This window comes from Elephas maximus, chromosome 1 (genome assembly GCF_024166365.1).
Source record: "Elephas maximus indicus isolate mEleMax1 chromosome 1, mEleMax1 primary haplotype, whole genome shotgun sequence".
NCBI lineage: Eukaryota > Metazoa > Chordata > Mammalia > Proboscidea > Elephantidae > Elephas > Elephas maximus.
This window is the reverse complement of record NC_064819.1, coordinates 196,318,081-196,337,975: the sequence shown is the minus strand read 5'-3', so window position 1 is coordinate 196,337,975 and position 19,895 is coordinate 196,318,081. Positions and strand designations below refer to the sequence as shown.

At 37.4% G+C, this 19,895-nt stretch overlaps 1 protein-coding gene across 5 annotated transcripts in view; it reads left to right on the top strand.

Moving 5' to 3' along the window:
* PTPRK (protein tyrosine phosphatase receptor type K) overlaps positions 1-19,895 on the top strand; it is a 694,658-nt gene that overhangs the window by 566,368 nt on the left and 108,395 nt on the right. For all 5 annotated transcript variants that reach the window (XM_049901316.1, XM_049901385.1, XM_049901556.1 and 2 more), the window contains exons 12-13: positions 8,480-8,753; positions 11,717-11,753. In XM_049901316.1, coding sequence (XP_049757273.1) covers positions 8,480-8,753; positions 11,717-11,753 — 311 coding nt within the window. The remainder of the gene's footprint in view (positions 1-8,479; positions 8,754-11,716; positions 11,754-19,895) is intronic.

Genomic DNA, 19,895 nt, shown 5'->3' with positions numbered 1-19,895 from the left:
AAACTATCAGGATCTCATCTCTAAATAATGCTTGGTGCCATTCCACTCTGTCTGAGGCCTATCTCCACCCCCTAGCCCCCCAAAAGCCTGCCCTATTTCCACCTAGCTAGACCTCTTGAGAGCATCCATCTATTAGCTTTGTCTGCTATGGTTAGCCCAAAATATTCAGTTCTCTTCTTGCCTGCCTTATGCCATTATCAGCCTCTATCATCCTGCCCTTCATCATACATTGTCCAAACTCTAGTGGAAATAGCTCTTCTTCTTTCTGCCCTGGTCTTCCTAATGTCAAACAAATCCAAATTCAAAAGCCTCTGTTACAACAACTAGGAAAGCCTTGCTGTTTAGGCTCTGTGTGTTTTGTTTAGTTTCATTAGTTTAGTTTTATTAAGAAAGCTAAAAAAATGGTTGTTAAGGATATATATATATGCAGTAAAGCTTTAAAGAAATAAAAGAGAATGATAAATACAAAATTCAGAGTAGTGGATACCCATAAGGAAAGGAGTGGGATGAGATAATGAAGAAATATAGAGTCTTAATATTCTATTTCTTAAACTGGGTACCTGAATGTTCCTATTATTATTATTTGTACTTTAAGTATATGTTATGTGTAATGATAAAATAAATTAAAAAAAATTAGAATTTGCACATCCTAAAAAAAAAAGAAAAAGAAAGCTAATGGTGACAATGGTTTCTATAAATTCATTGATTCAATAACATTCAATATGTTCCAGGAACTGAACTGGATACTTGGAATACAAATTCACTTAAGGCCATATAGTAAGTGCCCTCAGATACGATGGTAGACTCGTAATAAATCAAAGATTAATAACAGTTCAGCATGATAAGTGCAATGACAGCAGTTAGAAAATGCTGTTCAAAAGCTGAGTTTTGTAAGAGAGGTAGAATTGAGTTTGCCCAAGAGCCATTTTGACAAGGGGGGAGAGAATGTTGTGAAGAGAAGGGACAATGGGCCTCCCACAAAAGGGAGCTGTGATATGTGGCTGCATATGTGGCATAGCATGGTGAGTTCAAGAACTGCAAGTAGTTCAGGCCATTGAGAGTGACAACGGCAGAGGCTGGAGAGAGAAGCACAGGCCAGAAGAAGAGGCTGTTGAGTGCTAACCAGAAAACTGAAGATGACTGCTGAAAGAAAGACTAACTGGAAAATCATCACAATTTTAATTTTAGAAAGATCATACTGATTGAAATATAGAGAATGAACTGGGGCGGGGGAAGCCTAGAGACTGGAATGCTCCTGGTGAAAAGTGATAATGGGCTACATTAAGGCAGTACCAATGGAAATGCAGGTGAGGCTGTGAATCCTATACGAAGTTTTACATAGGCAAGATGTATAAAGCTTAGTGATAGGTGAAAAGGGGAATGAGGAGGAGTACTTTAGGTAAGAAATGATGGTAGTTTTCATTTTAGAAGTGGTAGAGGAGCAAAAAGTCACCTAAGAATTCAAGGTATTGGTTTTTGACGTTAAGTCACAACAAATATTTTTAGTAATCATATGACCTGCTACACCGGGAATGACAAATAGAATAGGAATGGCATCACATTCATCATCAAAAAGAAAATTTCAAGATCTGTTCTGAAGTACAGTGCCGTCAGTGATATGATAATATCCATATGCCTACAAGACCTGTTAACACCACTATACAAATTACACTCCAACAGCTAATGCCAAAGATGAGGACACTGAAGATTTTTACCAACCTCTGCAGTCTGAAATTGATCAAATATGCAATCAAGATACATTGATAATTACCAGTGATTGAAATGCAAAGTTGGAAACAAAGAAGGAACAGTATTTGGAAAATATGGCCTTGGTGATAGAAAGGATACCAGAGATCTCATGATAGAATTTTCCAAGACCAATGACTTATCCATTGCAAGTACCTTTTTCAACAACATAAATGGTGACTATATACCTGGACCTCACCAGATGGAAAACACAGGAATCAAATCAACTACATTTGTGGAAAGAAACGATGGAAGAGTTCCATATCACCAGTCAGAACAAGGCCAGGGGCTGACTGCAGAACAGACCATCAACTGGACATATACAAGTACAAGTTGAACCTGAAGAAAATTAAAACAAGTCCATGAGAGCCAAAATACAACCTTGAGCATATCTCATCTGAATTTAGAGACCATCAGGAATAGATTTGACACATGAACATTAATGACCAAAGTTGTGGGATGACAAAAGGACATCATACATGAAAAAAGCAAAAGGTCATTTAAAACACAGGAAAGAAAGAAAAGACCAAAATTAATGTCACAAGAGACTCTGAAACTTGCTCTTGACCGTAGAGTAGCTAAAACGAAAGAAAGGGATGATCACATAAAAGGGCTGAACAGAAGATTTTAAAGGGCTGATCGAGAAGACAAAGTATTATAATGGAGTGTGCAAAGACCTGTAGCTGGAAAACCAAATGGACGAACGCACTCAGCATTTCTCAAGCCGAAAGAACTGAAGAAAAAAAGCAAGCCTTCAGTTGCAATATTGAAGGATTCCATGGACAAAAAATTTAGAATCATAGGAAGACTCAAAAGAAGATGGAAGGAATACACAGAGTCACTGTACCAAAAATAACTGGTCAATGTTCAACCATTTCATAAGGTGGCATATGATCAAGAACTGATGATATTGAGGGAAGAAGTCCAAGCTGCGCTGAAGACACTAGCAAAAAACAAGGCTCCAGGAATTGACAGAACACCAATTGAGATGTTTCAAGAAACGAATGCAATGCTGCAGGTGCTCACTCATCTATGCTATGTAATTTGGAAGACAACTACCTAGCCAACTGACTGGAAGAGATCCATATTTGTGCCCATTCCAAAAAAGGGTGATCCAGCAGCATGTGGAAATTATCAAACAATATCATTAGTATCACACGCAAGTAAAATATTGCTGAGGATAATTCAAAAGTTTTGCAGCAGTATATGCACAGGAAACTGCTAGAAATTCCAGCTGGATTCAGAAGAGGATGTGGAATGAGGGATATTGCTGATGTCAGATGGATCTTGGTTGAAAGCAGAGAATACCAGTGTTTTACCTGTGTTTTGTTGACTATGCAAAGACATTCAACTGTGTGGATCACAACAAATTATGGATAACTTTGTAAAGAATGGAAATTCCAGAATGCTTAATTGTGCTCATGTGGAACCTATACATAGACCAAGAGGCAGTCACTGGAACAAAACAAGGGTATACTGCCTGGTTTAAAATGAGGAAAGGTGTGTGCCAGGTTATATCCTTTCACCAAAAGCACAGCATCAAGATTGGAGGAACACTTACTAACAACCTGTGATATGCAAATGACACAGCCTTGCTTGCTGAAAGCAAAGAGTACTTGAAGTACTTACTGATGAAGAGTAAAGACTACAGCTCTCTGTATGGATAGTACCTCAACATAAGAGAACAAAAATCCTCACACCTGGACCAATAAGCAGCATCATGATAAATGGAGAAAAGATTGAAGTTGTCAAGGATTTTATTTTACTTGGATCCACAATCAATACCCATGGAAGCAGCAGTCAGGAAATCAGACAGCATATTGCATTGGTCAAATCTGCTGTAAAAGATGTCTTGAAAGTGTTAAAAAGCCAAGATTTCACCTTAAGGACTAAGGTGTGCCTGACCCAAGCCATGGTATTTTCAATAGCCTCATATGCATGCGAAAGCTGGACAATGAAAAAAGAAGACGAAAGAAGAATTGATGCCTTTTGAATTATGGTGCTGGTGTAGAATATTGAATATACCATGGACTGCCAGAAGAACAAACAAATCTGTCTTAGAAGAGTTACAGCCAGAGTGCTCCTTGGAAGTGAGGATGGCAAGACTTACTCTGAGCACGTACTTTGAACTTATTATCAGGAGGGATCAGTCCCTGAAGAAGGACATCATGCTTGATAAAGCAGAGGGTCAGTGCAAAAGAGGAAGACCGTCAACAAGATGGATTGACACACCAGCTGCAGCAATGGTCTCAAACATGGCAGTGATTTTGAGATGGCACAGGACTAGGCAGTGTTTCATTCTGTTGTACATAGGGTCACTATAAGTCAGAACCAACTCCAGAGCACCTAACAGCAACAATTTCTTTTAAAAATGAATTTTATAATTTTGTTTGTAGCTCCATCTCAAGTTAGATGACATCTCTTCCTTTAATGACTTTTAAATTATTTTTATAGTGACTTTTCACTAAGTTTAAACAATTTTTAAGAGCTCACCATGATTACAGTTGATCTCTGTATAGATTATACACATTCTTTGCGATGTGCATGAATAAAAATATAAATGAAGAAAGTGATGTGTCTTGAAAGGAGCTAATTGAAGACTGAGCCCAACTAATGGCTGTAAAATGCCACTAGAGGATTTAAGCAGTATCATTACATGGAAGGGTACTTTTCATATTTTCAGTATGCTGGAAGGATAGCATGCTTAGGGTGTTCTGTAAGGAAGGATTGCAGTATACCAGGCATCAGTGGACCAAGATTTTAAACTTTTAAAGGTGTTTATGGGTGATAATATAGAAGAATAATAGTACTATTTCAGCTTGGTTTGAGTGTAAGGGCAAAGGGTATATGAAAAATGATTTAAGATGACTCCGAAAATTTACTTCTGAAAGACTGTTTCAGTCATTTTTCAATGGTTACTGTAAACAGCCACAGGTTACAAATGGAGAGGGTTTTAAAGAACACAGATATTTTTACTTTTATGTATTCTTCAACTTATTGAAATCGAAGGGACCAGAAAGTATTCTAACAATAGAACACTAGAAAAGTAAATGTAAGGGTCATGAGAACAAGAGACTTCTCACCTTTCTTTTCTGAGTGCCTAGAACAGTACATTCATTATATATGGTAATTGCTCAATATACAATTGACAAATGATGATAGTTGAATGAATGCAAAGTTATAGACAGAAAGTTAATTAAGGAAATTCTTATTTACAAATAGAATTCATATATTTGAGATGACAAAGCCAGTTTCATGGAGAAAGAAAAAATAGCCCCTTGGTTATACCCTAAGTAACCAAAGGCACCTACGGAAAAGGCAAAAACAATTTATTCATTCCACAGATTCTCTTTAAATACCCAATATCCTATTTGAAAACCACACTTGAATATAAAATGCTATGGTTACTATTTCAGCTTGTGGAGTTAAGCATAGTTGGGGTTTAAAAATATACAGAAACTGAGCTAAGTGTTATACCATGAAGACGTTTCTCCAGAGAGAACACTATCTCCATCTAGCTTTCTAGCTGATGTCAATCCTTGCACAAAGAATATTTTAGAGGCCCTCTAAAGCCAATTTTCAGAAGACTTTCTATAATGTATAGTATAAAATGTGGAAAGAAAAAAGTGAGACTCCTGCTTTAAAATTTTAACAAGAAGGAAGCTCTTTTTTTTTTTTTTTTCCCTTCCCAGCACAGACATGGTACCTCATTTCTTCTATAACTATTTAAGGGATAAGTGGATATTATTAGTAAAGGAAAAGCATATTACAAGATTAAAGCATATGCCTAGAGCTGTATATTTGTACATATGTGTGGAAGTAATTTTCTTAATTTATATTCATTCAAGAAGCATCCCTAACTTATAAAATTAAAATAATTTTAGAGCAGGTTTTTCTTTCATTTAATTGGAAACAGTGCCAAATCTGAAAATGAAATCCAGTGTGTTGATTCTTATCTTTTATGAAACCACACTCAAAGTCCTTTCCCAAGGAGCAGATGCACCTTTTCTTCCTTTACTGTTCGGCACTGGCAGTTTGCTTTGGTCCTAAATGATCTGGGGAACAAATTATCTTGCATGATATATCATTAATTTGAAAAGTAGAACCTATGCCAACTTAATAGAATTAGGTAAGATTGAATGTTCACTAGATTTTGTTTGTTTTTTTCCCTAGAAATATGAGATAATTAACAAGGAATATATTTTTTAAGGATTAGTGTAACTGATTAACAAGGGTAGGTAATTATCATTATCGTTTATTGGGAAAAGAATACGAGATTAGGTTTGTTTGGGAAATACATATGTGGTGTATTCATGTGCATACGTATAAGTATCCACACAGTATGCAAGTGTATAATATACAAATGTGGATTAATAAATTCAAAGTAAAACAAGCAAAAAAAAAGCAAAGTTTACGTAACATAGCATATGTCTGCTGTGCTCTTCTTTTCACATCCCCTCCAAGGACTATGCTTGTGTTTTTCCTGGATTTGAAAACTGACAAGTGTCTATTCTGTTGATGCCTCAGAGATCATGTATCTTTATCAATAGAATTCCTAGAAGCTTAGCAACCCAACTTGGCAGAGGTAGAGAGAATGGCTCAGTAAGCATAATTTCTAGTAACATAGACTTCTGCCTTAACTTACTTGTTCACGTCTTGAGTTCGGATATTAACACAATTTCTGTCTTATTGCTAAAGGATACCAACCTATCTTTTTCTTAGGACTATTTTAATGGGAAATGGAAACTTGAATGATTAGTAAGAAAGAAAGTCTTTAACTTATAAAATGCCTTTCTTTCAATCTATGAGGAAACCCTGGTGGCGTAGTGGTTAAGTGCTATGGCTGCTAACCGAAAGGTCAGCAGTTCAGATCCACCAGGCACTGCTTGGAAACTCTGTAAGGCAGTTCTTCTCTGTCCTACAGGGTCACTATGAGTCGGAATCGACTCGACGGCAATGGGTTTTTTGGTTTGGTTAAATCTATGAAGATCTTTTGTTTGAAGGTATAACAAAGTTTATATTAAGTTAGAATTTTATACCAGGTTCTAAAGTGTTTCAATTTTCATAGATTCAAGTTCAATTATGCTCATGCTTGCTCTTGCTTGCCCTCTCCTTCTTTCTCTCTCCTTCCCCCTCCTCTTTATTTCTTTTTATGGAAGTCTATTGCTGCTAGAGGGTCATTGAATACAGATGTTTTTCCTATATAAAACCCAAACCAAACCTGTTGCCATCGAGTCAATTCTGACTCATAGTGCCCCTATAGGACAGAGTAGAACTGTGCCATATAGTTTCCAAGGAGCACCTGGTAGATTCGAACTGCCAACCTTTTGGTTAGTAGCTGTAGCTCTTTACCACTGCGTCACCAGGGTGTCCTTTCCCTATATAGAAGGAGCATATTTGCCTGGAGATTGAAGATTCAGACATATAGAAGTACACATAACTTATTTATATTCAATTTATGTAAGCTACCACAATGCATTTTCTCATAATTTTTAAGATTTTTTGAAACATATTTCTTTTGAATATATTAATAACATCAACTGTCTGAGGTACACTGTACCTAAAAAAATTCTTATGAGAAAAGAATATTATTTATGTACCAGTTTTGGAAATTAATAAAAAATCATTTTATTAGTGATCAGAAAGTTTCTAATTTCTAATCCTTATTTTAATGTTGCATTATTTTTTCTTTCTTTTCTCCCCTTTATAAAATAATAGCTATTGTAGAAATGCTTTAAGACTGCTAAGAAAGGTATTAGAAGATTTAGGTTAGAGCTTTAATAGGCCAAATGCCATTTGTTTCTACAATTTGTAACATTTTATTATTAACAACTCTAAAAGGAGGAGTTGGTGCCTTTCAGTGGTGAGGACAGATTTCTGTCCATCTGTGCCTGTATTGCAGCATGTCACTTGTACTTTAGATCTGCATAGCTCTGAGCCAATGTAGATGCCATAGCAAGGTCAAGAGGTGGAGAAGCCTGTCAGCACATTCTGTCTCTAATGCTATGACAACTGCGGACTGGTGCTTCAAGCACTTCCCTGAGGCAGTCATTCTGTTGGGCCTTGGAGCTGGGCCTTCCATAATATCACTTCAAAAGAAAATGTTAACTTTAAACCTTTTAAAATATCAGACAAAGAACTTAATCTATTATGTGTCTTTTGTTAATGTCAGGTTCCTTATTAGGATGGCTTATTTCTCAACATTTTAAAAATGTGGCGAATTCTATGGTGGTTTTTCTTATTTTATTATGTTCCTTAGTAACCCTACTGAAGCTGGGGGAGAGCAGAGTCCACATGAAATTCCATTTTAGTGCAAAAAAGCTGGAAATATGAATGCAGAGGGTTAAGACTAACTTAGTTGTTGTTAGTTGCTATGGAGTCAGACCCTGACGACTCATGGTGACCCCACGCATAACGGAATGAAATAACGCCTGGTCTTGGCCGTCCCCATGATCTGTTGTAGATCAGATTGTTGTGCTTCACTTGGTTTTCCTAAAGTAGATCTACAGGCCTTTCTTCCTAGTTCGTCTTAGTCTGGGAGCTCCACTGAAACCTATTCAGCATCTCAGCCACACGCAAGCCTCCACCGACAAACAGGTGGCGGTTGTATGTGAGGTGCGTCGGCCAGGAATACTCTTCATTATTGTGTGTTAATATTAAAAGCCCTGCTCCTTTACTGAAAAATCTTAGCATCTCCAATCTCTAAATGTGCATTTTTCTTTTTTGCAAACAGTGCCTATCAGATTGTTGTGGAAGAACTGCACCCACACCGAACCAAGAGAGAAGCTGGGGCGATGGAATGCTACCAGGTTCCTGTCACATACCAAAATGCCATGAGTGGGGGTGCGCCATACTACTTTGCTGCAGAGCTACCCCCAGGGAATCTACCCGAACCTGCTCCATTCACAGTAGGGGACAATAGGACCTACCAGGGATTTTGGAACCCACCTTTGGCCCCACGCAAAGGCTACAACATCTATTTCCAGGCAATGAGCAGTGTGGAGAAGGTGAGTTTCCACCAATATATTTTTTTTCCTATTCTGAGGGAAAGCAGGAGTTAAACTTTATATATACTCAGTAGCATTTGTCAAAAAAAAAAAAAAAAAATGCGTGTCAAGGGAATTGTTTCTGTTTCCAACAGTGCCCACAGTTTGGGGCCTACCATAGGGCTACAGCCGCAAGGCAGTTACTTTTTATAGGATACCTATTTTCTAATAACTGTCTCCACCTGGGTTTTCTTTAGGAAAGCCCACAGTAGCAATTGTGAGTAAAATTATTTGAGAAGGTGGGTGTGCTGCTGCCAGGGCCCCACCCCAATATCAGGCATTGTTCAGGCTTCTTTTCTCAGTAATGGCACACTTTAAAAGATTAAATTTACTGCAGGATAAACAAAATGTGCATTCCATAGCAGGCTACTAAACCGTTATAAACTTTTCAGGAGTACAAGCCAAATAGTAAATAATGAGTAACAGTCCTCTGATTACAAAGTAATAGGGCTCTCTGGCACATCTGACAGAATCTAAACAGAAGGCTGCCTGAAGGTGGCTGGATGCTGTGCCGTTAGAGAAGCCGGCTTTCCGTTTGCCTGGTTGCCCCTCCTTTTCCCATTTTGGACACAGCTGTTTTTGAACACTGCTGCTGATTCCAAATGAATATTGAAGAGGAAAACACAACAGGAAGTTAGAAGCTAACCAGTGGTTCCATATGTGGGGAAACAACCTGGTCTTTTATGCCCCATGCTGTTTTCCTTGAGAAATTTTCTTTCCTTAAACTTATTTATTTGCTTATTTTTATTTTTTACAGAGTGATAGGGGAAAAAATGTTGAGGATAGAAACTTCTACAATTTAAAATCCAATTCAAGAATGACATTTTTAACACTTGTAACTATATAAGAAAGGAGCCCTTGTGGCACAGTGGTTAAGCACTCGGCTGCTAAACAAAAGGTCAACGGTTCGAACCCACCAGGCGCTGCACAGGAGAAAGAGGTGGCAGTCTGTTCCCATAAAGATTACAGCCTTGGAAACCCTATGGGGCAATTCTGCTCTGTTGTATAAGGTCGCTATGAGCTGGAATCCACTCAACAGCACAGAACAATAACTATGTAGGAAATCACTGGATTTGAGTAATTAAGTCCCTAAGGTGGGAACCTGACAGATGATGTGAAATAATGTGGTATTACTTGCATCAGTCATATTATATCTTGCAATAATTTAATTAGAAGATATTCATGACAACCATTTGCATTTCTGTAGAGGCCATGAGAACACTGGGCATTTGATTGGCTTTTGGACTGCTTTTGAAATAAAGCTTTTATCATTCTGCTTACCTATATGGTTAGCTCACATTGTATATCAATGAAAAGTGGCAAAGCATCTTCTAAGATATACTTAGAAAAGCCAGACAGTGCACATGGTTGAAGACACTTTTCTTTTCTTCTAGCTTATTTCTGTATAACTGGGAGTCTAGAGGTGAGTCAGGCGCCCACTTCCCACATAGACATCATCCTATACCACTGGTACAACTGGGCAGAAGACTACAGAATTATTATTTTGTTCCAAAAACAAAGCAGCATAGGGATAGAAAATATAGTGTTTGGTTTTTATCTTTAGAGAGGTGAGAGATTCCAAATTAACTTTTGTTACTTGGTCTGTGGTATGAGAGGAGTGTTAATTAATGTCTCTGGCACCATTTAAACACTTTGATATAAATTTTCTCTTCTAATTGCTAATATATCTACACTGTGGTATAATCAAAGTACCAAATAGCAACAATGTATTTCACAGTTACCTTGGCAAAGAGTTTTAAAATTAACGTGGCTCCCATCAGCAGAGGCTGATAATGCCGATGTAGTCAACAGCAATTGCTTTTAGGAAATCACAGTCTCTTTGGGCATTACTGGAATGTGGAATTGTCTCTTACAGTTTGCTGTGAAGTCCTCAGGTCACAATTAAGTAACAGAAGTGCAAAGTTTTATTTTTTAATTACTAACCTCCTCTTCAATGCTTTATTGTGTCTAATTTTAAAATAATAAATGCTTTAGAGAAATTTATAAACTTTTTTGGCTTGTCAACGCATAAAACTACTCAAGATGGAATTATAAATGCATCTTGGCAACAAATAGCCTCTGTTTTGCGCATGGGCTTTGGCATCTTTTCAAATTTAAAGATAAACATTAAATGAACCAAGTCCTGGAGGAGTGAGGTGTGGGCCTAGAAGTAGCCAGTGTCAACACATTTTCCACCCTCTACTGTCACGCCAGAACATTAAAAAAAAAAAAAAAAGTAAGAAAAGAATAAGATTTGAAATAATTCCTGCCCTTTCCTTCATCTGCTTCTGCTGCCTCCACCCCATCTGCCTGGCAAGAGAAGGAAAATTATTTATAATGAGAAATGTTTTCCTCCTAACAGTTAAATAAATAAAAAATATGAATAATAATAGATAAATTTAAGTGCAAGTATGCTACAACTTGTTGATGAGCTTTCTAAGTACATGTACTATCATTTAGCTCTTTAGTCATGCTAGGATCCAAGTGAAAGCATGCAAAATTCAGGTGTGGTCTGAGTCTACAGATATGAAGTGAAAATGATATTTATTTTTGCGCCTGATTTGTGTTAGCTTTGCAAACACAGTTTCTTTCTGAGAGTTCAAAAAGTCCAGTAAATGCAAGTATAATGCTGTACTCTTTGTTCCAGACACAAGAGCCTTTTTCATTACAAGGTTAAAACAGGTACCTGCATCTTAAAAAAGACTGGAAATTTTTTTAAAAGGTCTTATTTTAGAATTTTTTTTTTTTAATTTCCCTGAGAGCATATATATATATATATATAAACTTTTTAAAGTTTTTCAGTGCCAGAATTCTATTCCTTATAATCCTATTTTATAACCTCAGATTGATCCTCATAATATAGTTCATGAAACAGGGCACATTGTCTGTGCACTGACTATTTTCTTTCATTTTTACTCCAACAGGAAACTAAAACCCAGTGTGTACGAATTGCTACAAAAGGTAGGATGTTTGCTGCTGCTGCTGCTGCTGCTTTTTTTTTTTTTAACTCATTTCCCCCTTTCTAAGATGAAAGAGCTTTGTTCCCTGCTTCAGGGCTAATTAAATGTGGCATTTCTATTACAGAGTATTTGCAGTAGGGACCAGTTACACTGCCAGCCAAGTCCTCAGCCTCACTTGGGTGCTAAACTGGAGGAATCTTGTTATGAGAATAGGAAGGATTTAGGAAACCTTAGAAGGGCTTACTTCAGCCATTTAGAGTTTGAAAAGTCTTGTGCTGCTGATCAGCCAACGTATTAGGAAAACCTCAACAGTATCAGCTCAAAATAGCTAAGTTGCTTATTTAATAACCTCTGTTGCTCTCTGCGGTAGACAAAAACATAAAAAGAATCAAGGTAGCTCATGCATGTATAACAGTATAGGCATAGAGACTGGGCCATATCCATCAGTAGGGCAGTTTGATTAAAGATGGCTTGCTTTTTTTGTTTGTTTGTTTTTTTCCATTAATTCAACTGATGTCAAGAAATTAGATCTGAGGTGGCTAATGACCAGGGCAATCCCTACTGACGCTGCATATTGTGGTTTAGTTTTCTAGTTTCTTTGAGAAGAAAAAACATTTTCATCTTTAAATGAGTTCTAGTGCTCAGAGTGGGGGAAGAGTCTCTTGTATCTGCTGTCCTTATAATCCATCGTGTAAGAGTTATTTTATTGCACTGAAAAGAGAGAGAAAGCTACTTGATGTATTCTAGCAAGAGAAGCAAGAAGAATCTTCCTGCATGCTGACGTGGCCCTCCTCAAAGGGTTGATTCTCTAGTGATTTGCTGCCAGAGTTAACGTTAGACCCACATTCATGAGCAACACTCAATTTGTTGGGACTAAAAATGAAAGGGCATATTCTGTTTGTGCTGGCATCTTTCCTTCCATCATTTTTCTCCATCTAATCATCAATCTGCTCGATTAAGCATTTGTATTTAACTCTTGATTTGTAACAGCAATAAAGAAAGATTGTTTTCCTTTGACCCGTGAGAAGGAATAAAGAGGCTTCACAGGAAAGTACACTTTTCAATTCAAATATGAAAATTTCTCATGATAGTTAAAGAAAACAAACTAAAGTGTCTTAAAGGAGGGAAAAAGAAAATATATGGAAATACATATAATGTAAAAGTATTCATTTTATTTTAAAATTTTAGCTCATGGACCAGGAGTTAAGAATTGAAATTTTTAGAAGATAATGACAGAAGACATTTAGGTGCATATCAGCTATGCTTTTCTGTGTTTAAAATAGACCCAGAAATGTAAAAGGATCTCACGTTAGCCTCCCAGAGAGTCTTTAGATATTGTCTTGCCATATTTCTATAACTGAGTAAAGATAGCTGTAAATAATATTCTAATTCAATTATTTATTTGCTTTACCACGAGTAGTTCAAGTGCCATTTTGTTCCTGTCTCAATACAAGTAAAATTACAATGACAAATACAATATTTATTTAGACTACAGGAAGATTGAGATCATGGAAATTGATCTTACTATGTGACATAAAAAGTTAGCCAGAATCTCAGAGGTAGGAAGAAAGAGTCTATCTGTGGTAGTTATTTGTTGTTTAACAATATAGTCCTGTGTACTTCTGCCTCTAGGGTTGGCAGTGTGGGGTAGTGAGTAAGAGTAAGGGCTCTGGCCCCAGGCTGTCTGGGTTCAAGTACTGACTCTATTCCTTACTAGTTCTTTGGCATTTTATAATTTAATCCTTCATCCCCAAAATAGAAAAATCATGTTCCTACCTATCTTAGTTAACTAGTGCTGCTATAACAGAAATACCACAAGTAGACAACTTTAACAAAGAGAAATTTATTCTCTCATAGCACAGGAGGCGAGAAGTCCGAATTCAGGATGCCATCTCCAGGGGTAGGGTTTCTCTCTCTGTGGACTCTGGGGGAAGGTCCTTGTCATCAGTCAACCCCTAAGCTAAGAGCTTCTCAGTGCAGGGAACCCAAGTCCAAAGGGCATGCTATTCTCCTGGCTCTTGTTTTTTGGTGGTTTGAAATCCCCACTGTCTCTTTGCTCCCTTGTCTCTTTTATATCTCAAGAGAGATTGCCTTAAGACACAACCTAATCTTGTAGATTGTGTCCTGCCTCATTAACATAACTGCCTCTAATCCTACTCCATTAACATCATAAAGGTAAGATTTACAACATGGGAAAATCACATCAGGTGACAAAATGGTGGGCAGTCACACAGTACTGGGAATCATGCCTAGCCAGGTTGTCATATATTTTGAGGGGACAGAATTCAATCCATGAGACAACTCCTTTACTATTATTCTGAAGATTAAAAAAAAATTATATATCTAAATTGCCTGAATAGTGCCTATCATGTCGTAAGTACTACAGAAGGGTTAGCTGCTATTTTTATCACTATTACAATTATTATAATCTTTTTGCATCTTACTTCAGAAGGACATAATTTTTGTTATGCAGTTGTGAAAGAAATATATATGCAAAAAAAAAAACCCAAACTTTTACGATGTATGTGGTTTGGCAAAAACAAAAGGGGCATTTTTTTTTTTTAATGTTGCTATCCAGATCTAATGAGATTCCTCCTCTGGACAATTAGCATTTTTCCACATAGGCAAAACCACACTTATTCAGGTAACATGAGGTTATTGCCTGACACCATTTTAAGCTAACGCCATGTAAGTTTGGTCAGCTTCAGTATGAAATTTCTCAGTATGAAAATAAAAAGTTTTCTGGTAGGGCATTATCAAACATCATGAATATATTTTCAGAAATGTCCCTTTTAAGGCAGATACATTCTGGAGACATATTTAATAGTCAAAATGACATGGTCCTATTGACTCGGACAGGACATGAGGGCACCTTCAAGGGGAAGTATAAGATACAGTGGCCAGAAGGCTACCTCTTCCCTGAGCCTTCTGTCGTTAAAGAATATGAGACTATTTAGGGATTTAAAATAGTTCTGAAAGAATTTGTTGAAAACACTTTTGAGAACTTTCTAAGAATTAATAGCTCATTTAGACATTTGCCTGATTATACTCTGATTCATTGTACTTATTAGTCCCTATGGAATTATGAGCTTGGAGCCCTGGTGGCATAGTTGTTAAGCATTTGGCTCCTAAACAAAATGTCAACAGTTCGAATCCATTGCTCCTTGGAAACCCTATGGGGCAATTCTACTCTGTCTTATAGGGTTGTTAGGAGTTAGAATCAATTGGATGGCATCGAGTTTGGTTTTCTGGTGTTTTTACGGAATTATGAAACAATTATGTTTTTCCATTACCTGTTCACATTTTCACCATCTTTTTACATCTTACACAAGTGTAATTCAGGCTTGCACAAACCTGATGGCCTCTGTGGAATAGGCAAGATTAAATGTTTGAGGACATATGTTAGGTGTGGAACAAAAGGAAAATAAAGACTGAAGAATGAAAATAAATGATAATATATACCTTGAGAATTGTGGTGGTAAGTAGAAAGAGCATTGCACAGAAGATTAAGGTAGTATTCAAAGAGTAGACCTTGGGGACATTCTACATATCGGTAAAAACCTGGCCTTAGTCCCATTTCATTAAATACTCTTTGCCCATATTAGCAATGTGCAGAATCAAATCTGGAAAACAATAGAAAGTAGGGGAAAAGAAAGAAGAAGCCTAATAGAGGTATCTGTAGGTCATTCCAAAAATTGTTATATTATGCTCAGTAAAAACTACAATAAAATGAGCACCAATCTAAGAAAAGGAAAAGACATGCACATTCATCTTGCCACCTTACCTCAAAATTTATTATAGAATAAAGGCATATCTCCTGAGTGAAGAACATTGATAGTAAAGGAGCCAGCAGGAGTTTAGAAATACAATAAGCAGTGGGGAAAATGTTTAGGCAACAATTATCTCAAATGCAAAGAGTCTTGAGAAAACGAGGATGAGACGGGGAAAAATAAAAGTACAAGAACACACTGGTAAAGGATTTTGTGATCCTAAGTACATGAATGGTTAGAACCTGATAGAAAAAATATGTATATCCAACTCCCTACCCATTACTTAAAGAGCCCTAGTGGCACCGTGGTTAAGCACTCAGCTGCTAACCAAAAGGTTAGTAGTTCAAACCCACCAGCCGCTCCATGGCAGAAAGACATGGCAGTCTGCTTTCATAAAGATTACAGCCTTGGAAACCCTGTGGGGCAGTTCCACTCTGCCTTATAGGGTGACTGTGAGTCAGAATCAACTTGACAGCGCCTTGCAAAAACAACCTGTTATTTAAGATTCAAGCCATTATGAATTATAAAGTTGAAGCTAAATATTATAGGAACACTTTCTTTGTATGTGTTAGTTGTAGGTCATTTTTAGATTAAAATATTCCTTTTCATTTTTTGTTATTGTCTTAACATATTTTTTTTTTTTCCTCATCCTTTTATGAGTGCTTATGAGTGGTGTGGAGATGGATTCTATTGGCTTTTGACATAAAAAAAAAAACAACCAAAAACTATGTAACTTTTCTACACTGAGGATGATGATCGATTTAGATGTTTTAATGGAATAGTTTCTTAAAACTGAAAGTGCCGTAAAACCATATATTCCCAAATATATGGAAAGAAGAAAGTATATGTGAGAGGATTTTTTATTACTTTTTATTTTAAAGTTATTTATTTAATTACTCATTAAAATCAAGTGAGTCAAGGATTTAGTTTGGATTGTTGTTGTTGTTAGGTGCCGTCGAGTCGGTTCCAACTCATAGCGACCCTATGCACAACAGAACGAAACACTGCCCGGTCCCGAGGCATCCTTACAATCATTATGCATGAGCTCACTGCTGCAGCCACTGTGTCAATCCATCCTGTTGAGGGTCTTCCTCTTTTCCGCTGGCCCTGTACTCTGCCAAGCATGATGCCCTTCTCCAGGGACTCATCCGTCCTGACAACATGTCCAAAGTATGTAAGACGCAGTCCCGCCATCCTTGCCTCTAAGGAGCATTCTGGCCGCACTTCTTCCAAGACAGATTTGTTCGTTCTTTTGGCAGTCCATGGTATATTCAATATTCTTCACCAACACCACAATTCAAAGGCGTCAACTCTCCTTCGGTCTTCCTTATTCATTGTCCAGCTTTCACATGCATATGATGTGATTGAAAATACCACGGCTTGGGTCAGGGGCACCTTAGTCTTCAGGGTGACATCTTTGCTCTTCAACACTTTGAAGAGGTCCTTTGCAGCAGATTTACCCAATGCAATGCGTCTTTTGATTTCCTGACTGCTGCTTCCATGGCTGTTGACTGTGGATCCAAGTAAAAGGAAATCCTTGACAGCTTCAATCTTTTCTCCTTTTATCATGATGTTGCTCATTGGTCCAGTTGTGAGGGTTTTTGTTTTCTTTATGTTGAGGTGTAATCCATACTGAAGGCTGTGGTCTTTGATCTTCATTAGTAAGTGCTTCAAGTCCTCTTCACTTTCAGCAAGCAAGGTTGTGTCATCTGCATAACGCAGATTGTTAATGAGTATTCCTCCAATCCTGATGCCCCATTCTTCTTCATATAGTCCAGCTTCTCCGATTATTTGTTCAGCATACAGATTGAATAGGTATGGTGAAAGAATACAACCCTGACTCACACCTTTCCTGACTTTAAACCAATCAGTATCCCCTTGTTCTGTCCGAACAACTGCCTCTTGGTCTATGCAAAGGTTCCTCGTGAGCACAATTAAGTGTTCTGGAATTCCCATTCTTCACAGTGTTATCCATAGTTTGTTATGATCCACACAGTCGAATGCCTTTGCATGGTCAGTAAAACACAGGTAAACATCCTTCTGGTATTCTCTGCTTTCAGCCAGGAACCATCTGACATCAGCAATGATATCCTTGGTTCCACGTCTTCTTCTGAAACCAGCCTGAATTTCTGGAAGTTCCCTGTTGATATACTGCTGCAGCCATTTTTGAATAGTTTGGATAAGTTTGGATAGAGGTTATAAAAGTCAAACAGTCTAACCAGCGTCCTTTACAAATATGGAAACATCATTTCAGGGGAGTTAAATATCTACTTAAAATGTCATTTCATAGCCTGTGGCTTGTGGCAAAGCCAGTATTACAAGCCAAGCTTCCTGACTCTCTCAGTACATGGTTATTCTTTCCACTTCCTGCTGAATGTCCTTCATGGGTATGTTTCCATGGTGGTAGGAATGTGAAATTGAATAGATATACTTGCCCTCTTGGAGCTTTGTCCCTTTTAAGTTATACGTGAAATTTAAATAAAATAGGATGCAAAATGTGCTGTGTCCAAAAGAAGGCAAGGTTGCTGGGAACAAGTGGAATGAGCAAAGATTTTATCCCAATGCAAAGAACATTAGCCTGGCATTCAGAAAGTTGTAGATTTAAGCCCTCCCTCTGCTATTTACTAGCTATTAGGCCTTTAGCAAGTTACCTAACCTCTCTGTGCTTAAATTTTCTTGTATATAAAATGAAAATGGGTTTGAAAACCATTAATTTTCAGAATTAATGTAAGAACCAGAAATAATACATATGAACTTGCTAGTAAAGTACCTCATAAGGGAGACATTTCCAATAAATGGCAGCTATTAAAACTATTGTTGCTAGTATTGTCATCATTAATATTAAACATAAGTACTTGTGTTTGAGAAACTAAGAGAAGGATTTTATGAAGGAAGTAATATTTAAACTGCACATTTAAAGATAGATATTATTTTGAAAGTTAGATATGAAAGGGAAGGCAATTCACATTACAAGTAATCAGGTAAAACAAAAGCTACAGGACTTAAAAGTATACTATATATCTAAAGAATTACAATTACTAACCCTCCTTAATATGGATTCAGAAGGGGAAAAGCTAGAAGGTTTATGGTCACATTTTATAGGGCCTTCATTTCAAATTGCATTTATGAATTTAACAGCAAATCACTGAAAGCTTTTGAAGAGGGAAGTGGCTTAATCACAGCTGTATGTAGTATCTCGCGGGGGAAATCATTTAACAGCATATATGTTAGATTGATTTGAAGCACTTACTGATGAAGATCAAAGACCACAGCCTTCAGTATGGATTACACCTCAACATAAAGAAAACAAAAATCTTCACAACTGGACCAACAAGCAACATCATGAAAAACGGAGAGAAGACTGAGGTTGTCAAGGATTTCATCTGACTTGGATCCACAATCAACAGCCACAAAAGCAGCAGTCAAGAAACCAAAAAGACACATTGCATTGGGCAAATCAGCTGGAAAAGGCCTATTTAAAGTGTAGAAAAGCAAAGATGTCACCTTGAGGACTAAGGTGCACCTGACCCAAGCCATGGTGTTTTCAGTCGCCTCATATGCATGCAAAAGCTGTAAAATAAATAAGGAAAACCAAAGCAGAATTGACACCTTTGAATTGTCAGGCAAAGAATACTGAATATACTACATACTGCCAAAAGAACAACCAAATCTCTCTTGGAAGAAGTACAACCAGAATGCTCTTTAGAAGCAAGGATGGTGAGACTACATCTCACATATTTGGACTAGTTGTCAGGGTAGATCAGTCCCTGGAGAAGGACATCATGCTTGATAAAGTAGAGGGTCAGCAAAAAAGAGGAAGACCCTCAACGAGATGGATTAACATAGTTGCTGCAACAATGGGTTCAAGCAGGACAACAATTGTGAGGATGACGCAGGACTGGGCAGTGTTTCATTCTGTGTGCATACGGTCACTATGAGTCGATACCAACTCAACGGCACCTAACAATGATAACAACATGTTAGATTGATGCAGTAAATATATATATATATACACACACACAGATTAATTTTAAGGAATTGGCTCACATGATTGTGGGGATTGGTAAGTCCAAAATCTGTAGCTCATGCAATACACTAGAGATTCTGTCAGTCTTGTGTCCCAAAATTCATAGATCAGGTGCTGGGGAAGGCATTCCTACAGTCTTGTGTCCCAAAATCTGTAGTTCAGGCAATGGGAAGAGTGGAGTTCTGGGAAGATGTTTGTTTATAGTCTGGAGACAGAATACTCCCTATGGAAAACTCCATTTTTGTTCTTAAAGCCTTCAACTGATTGGTTGAGGCCCACCCACATCATGAAGGGTAATCTACTTTGCTAAAGGGTAACTGATTTAATCACATGTATCCTTTCATAA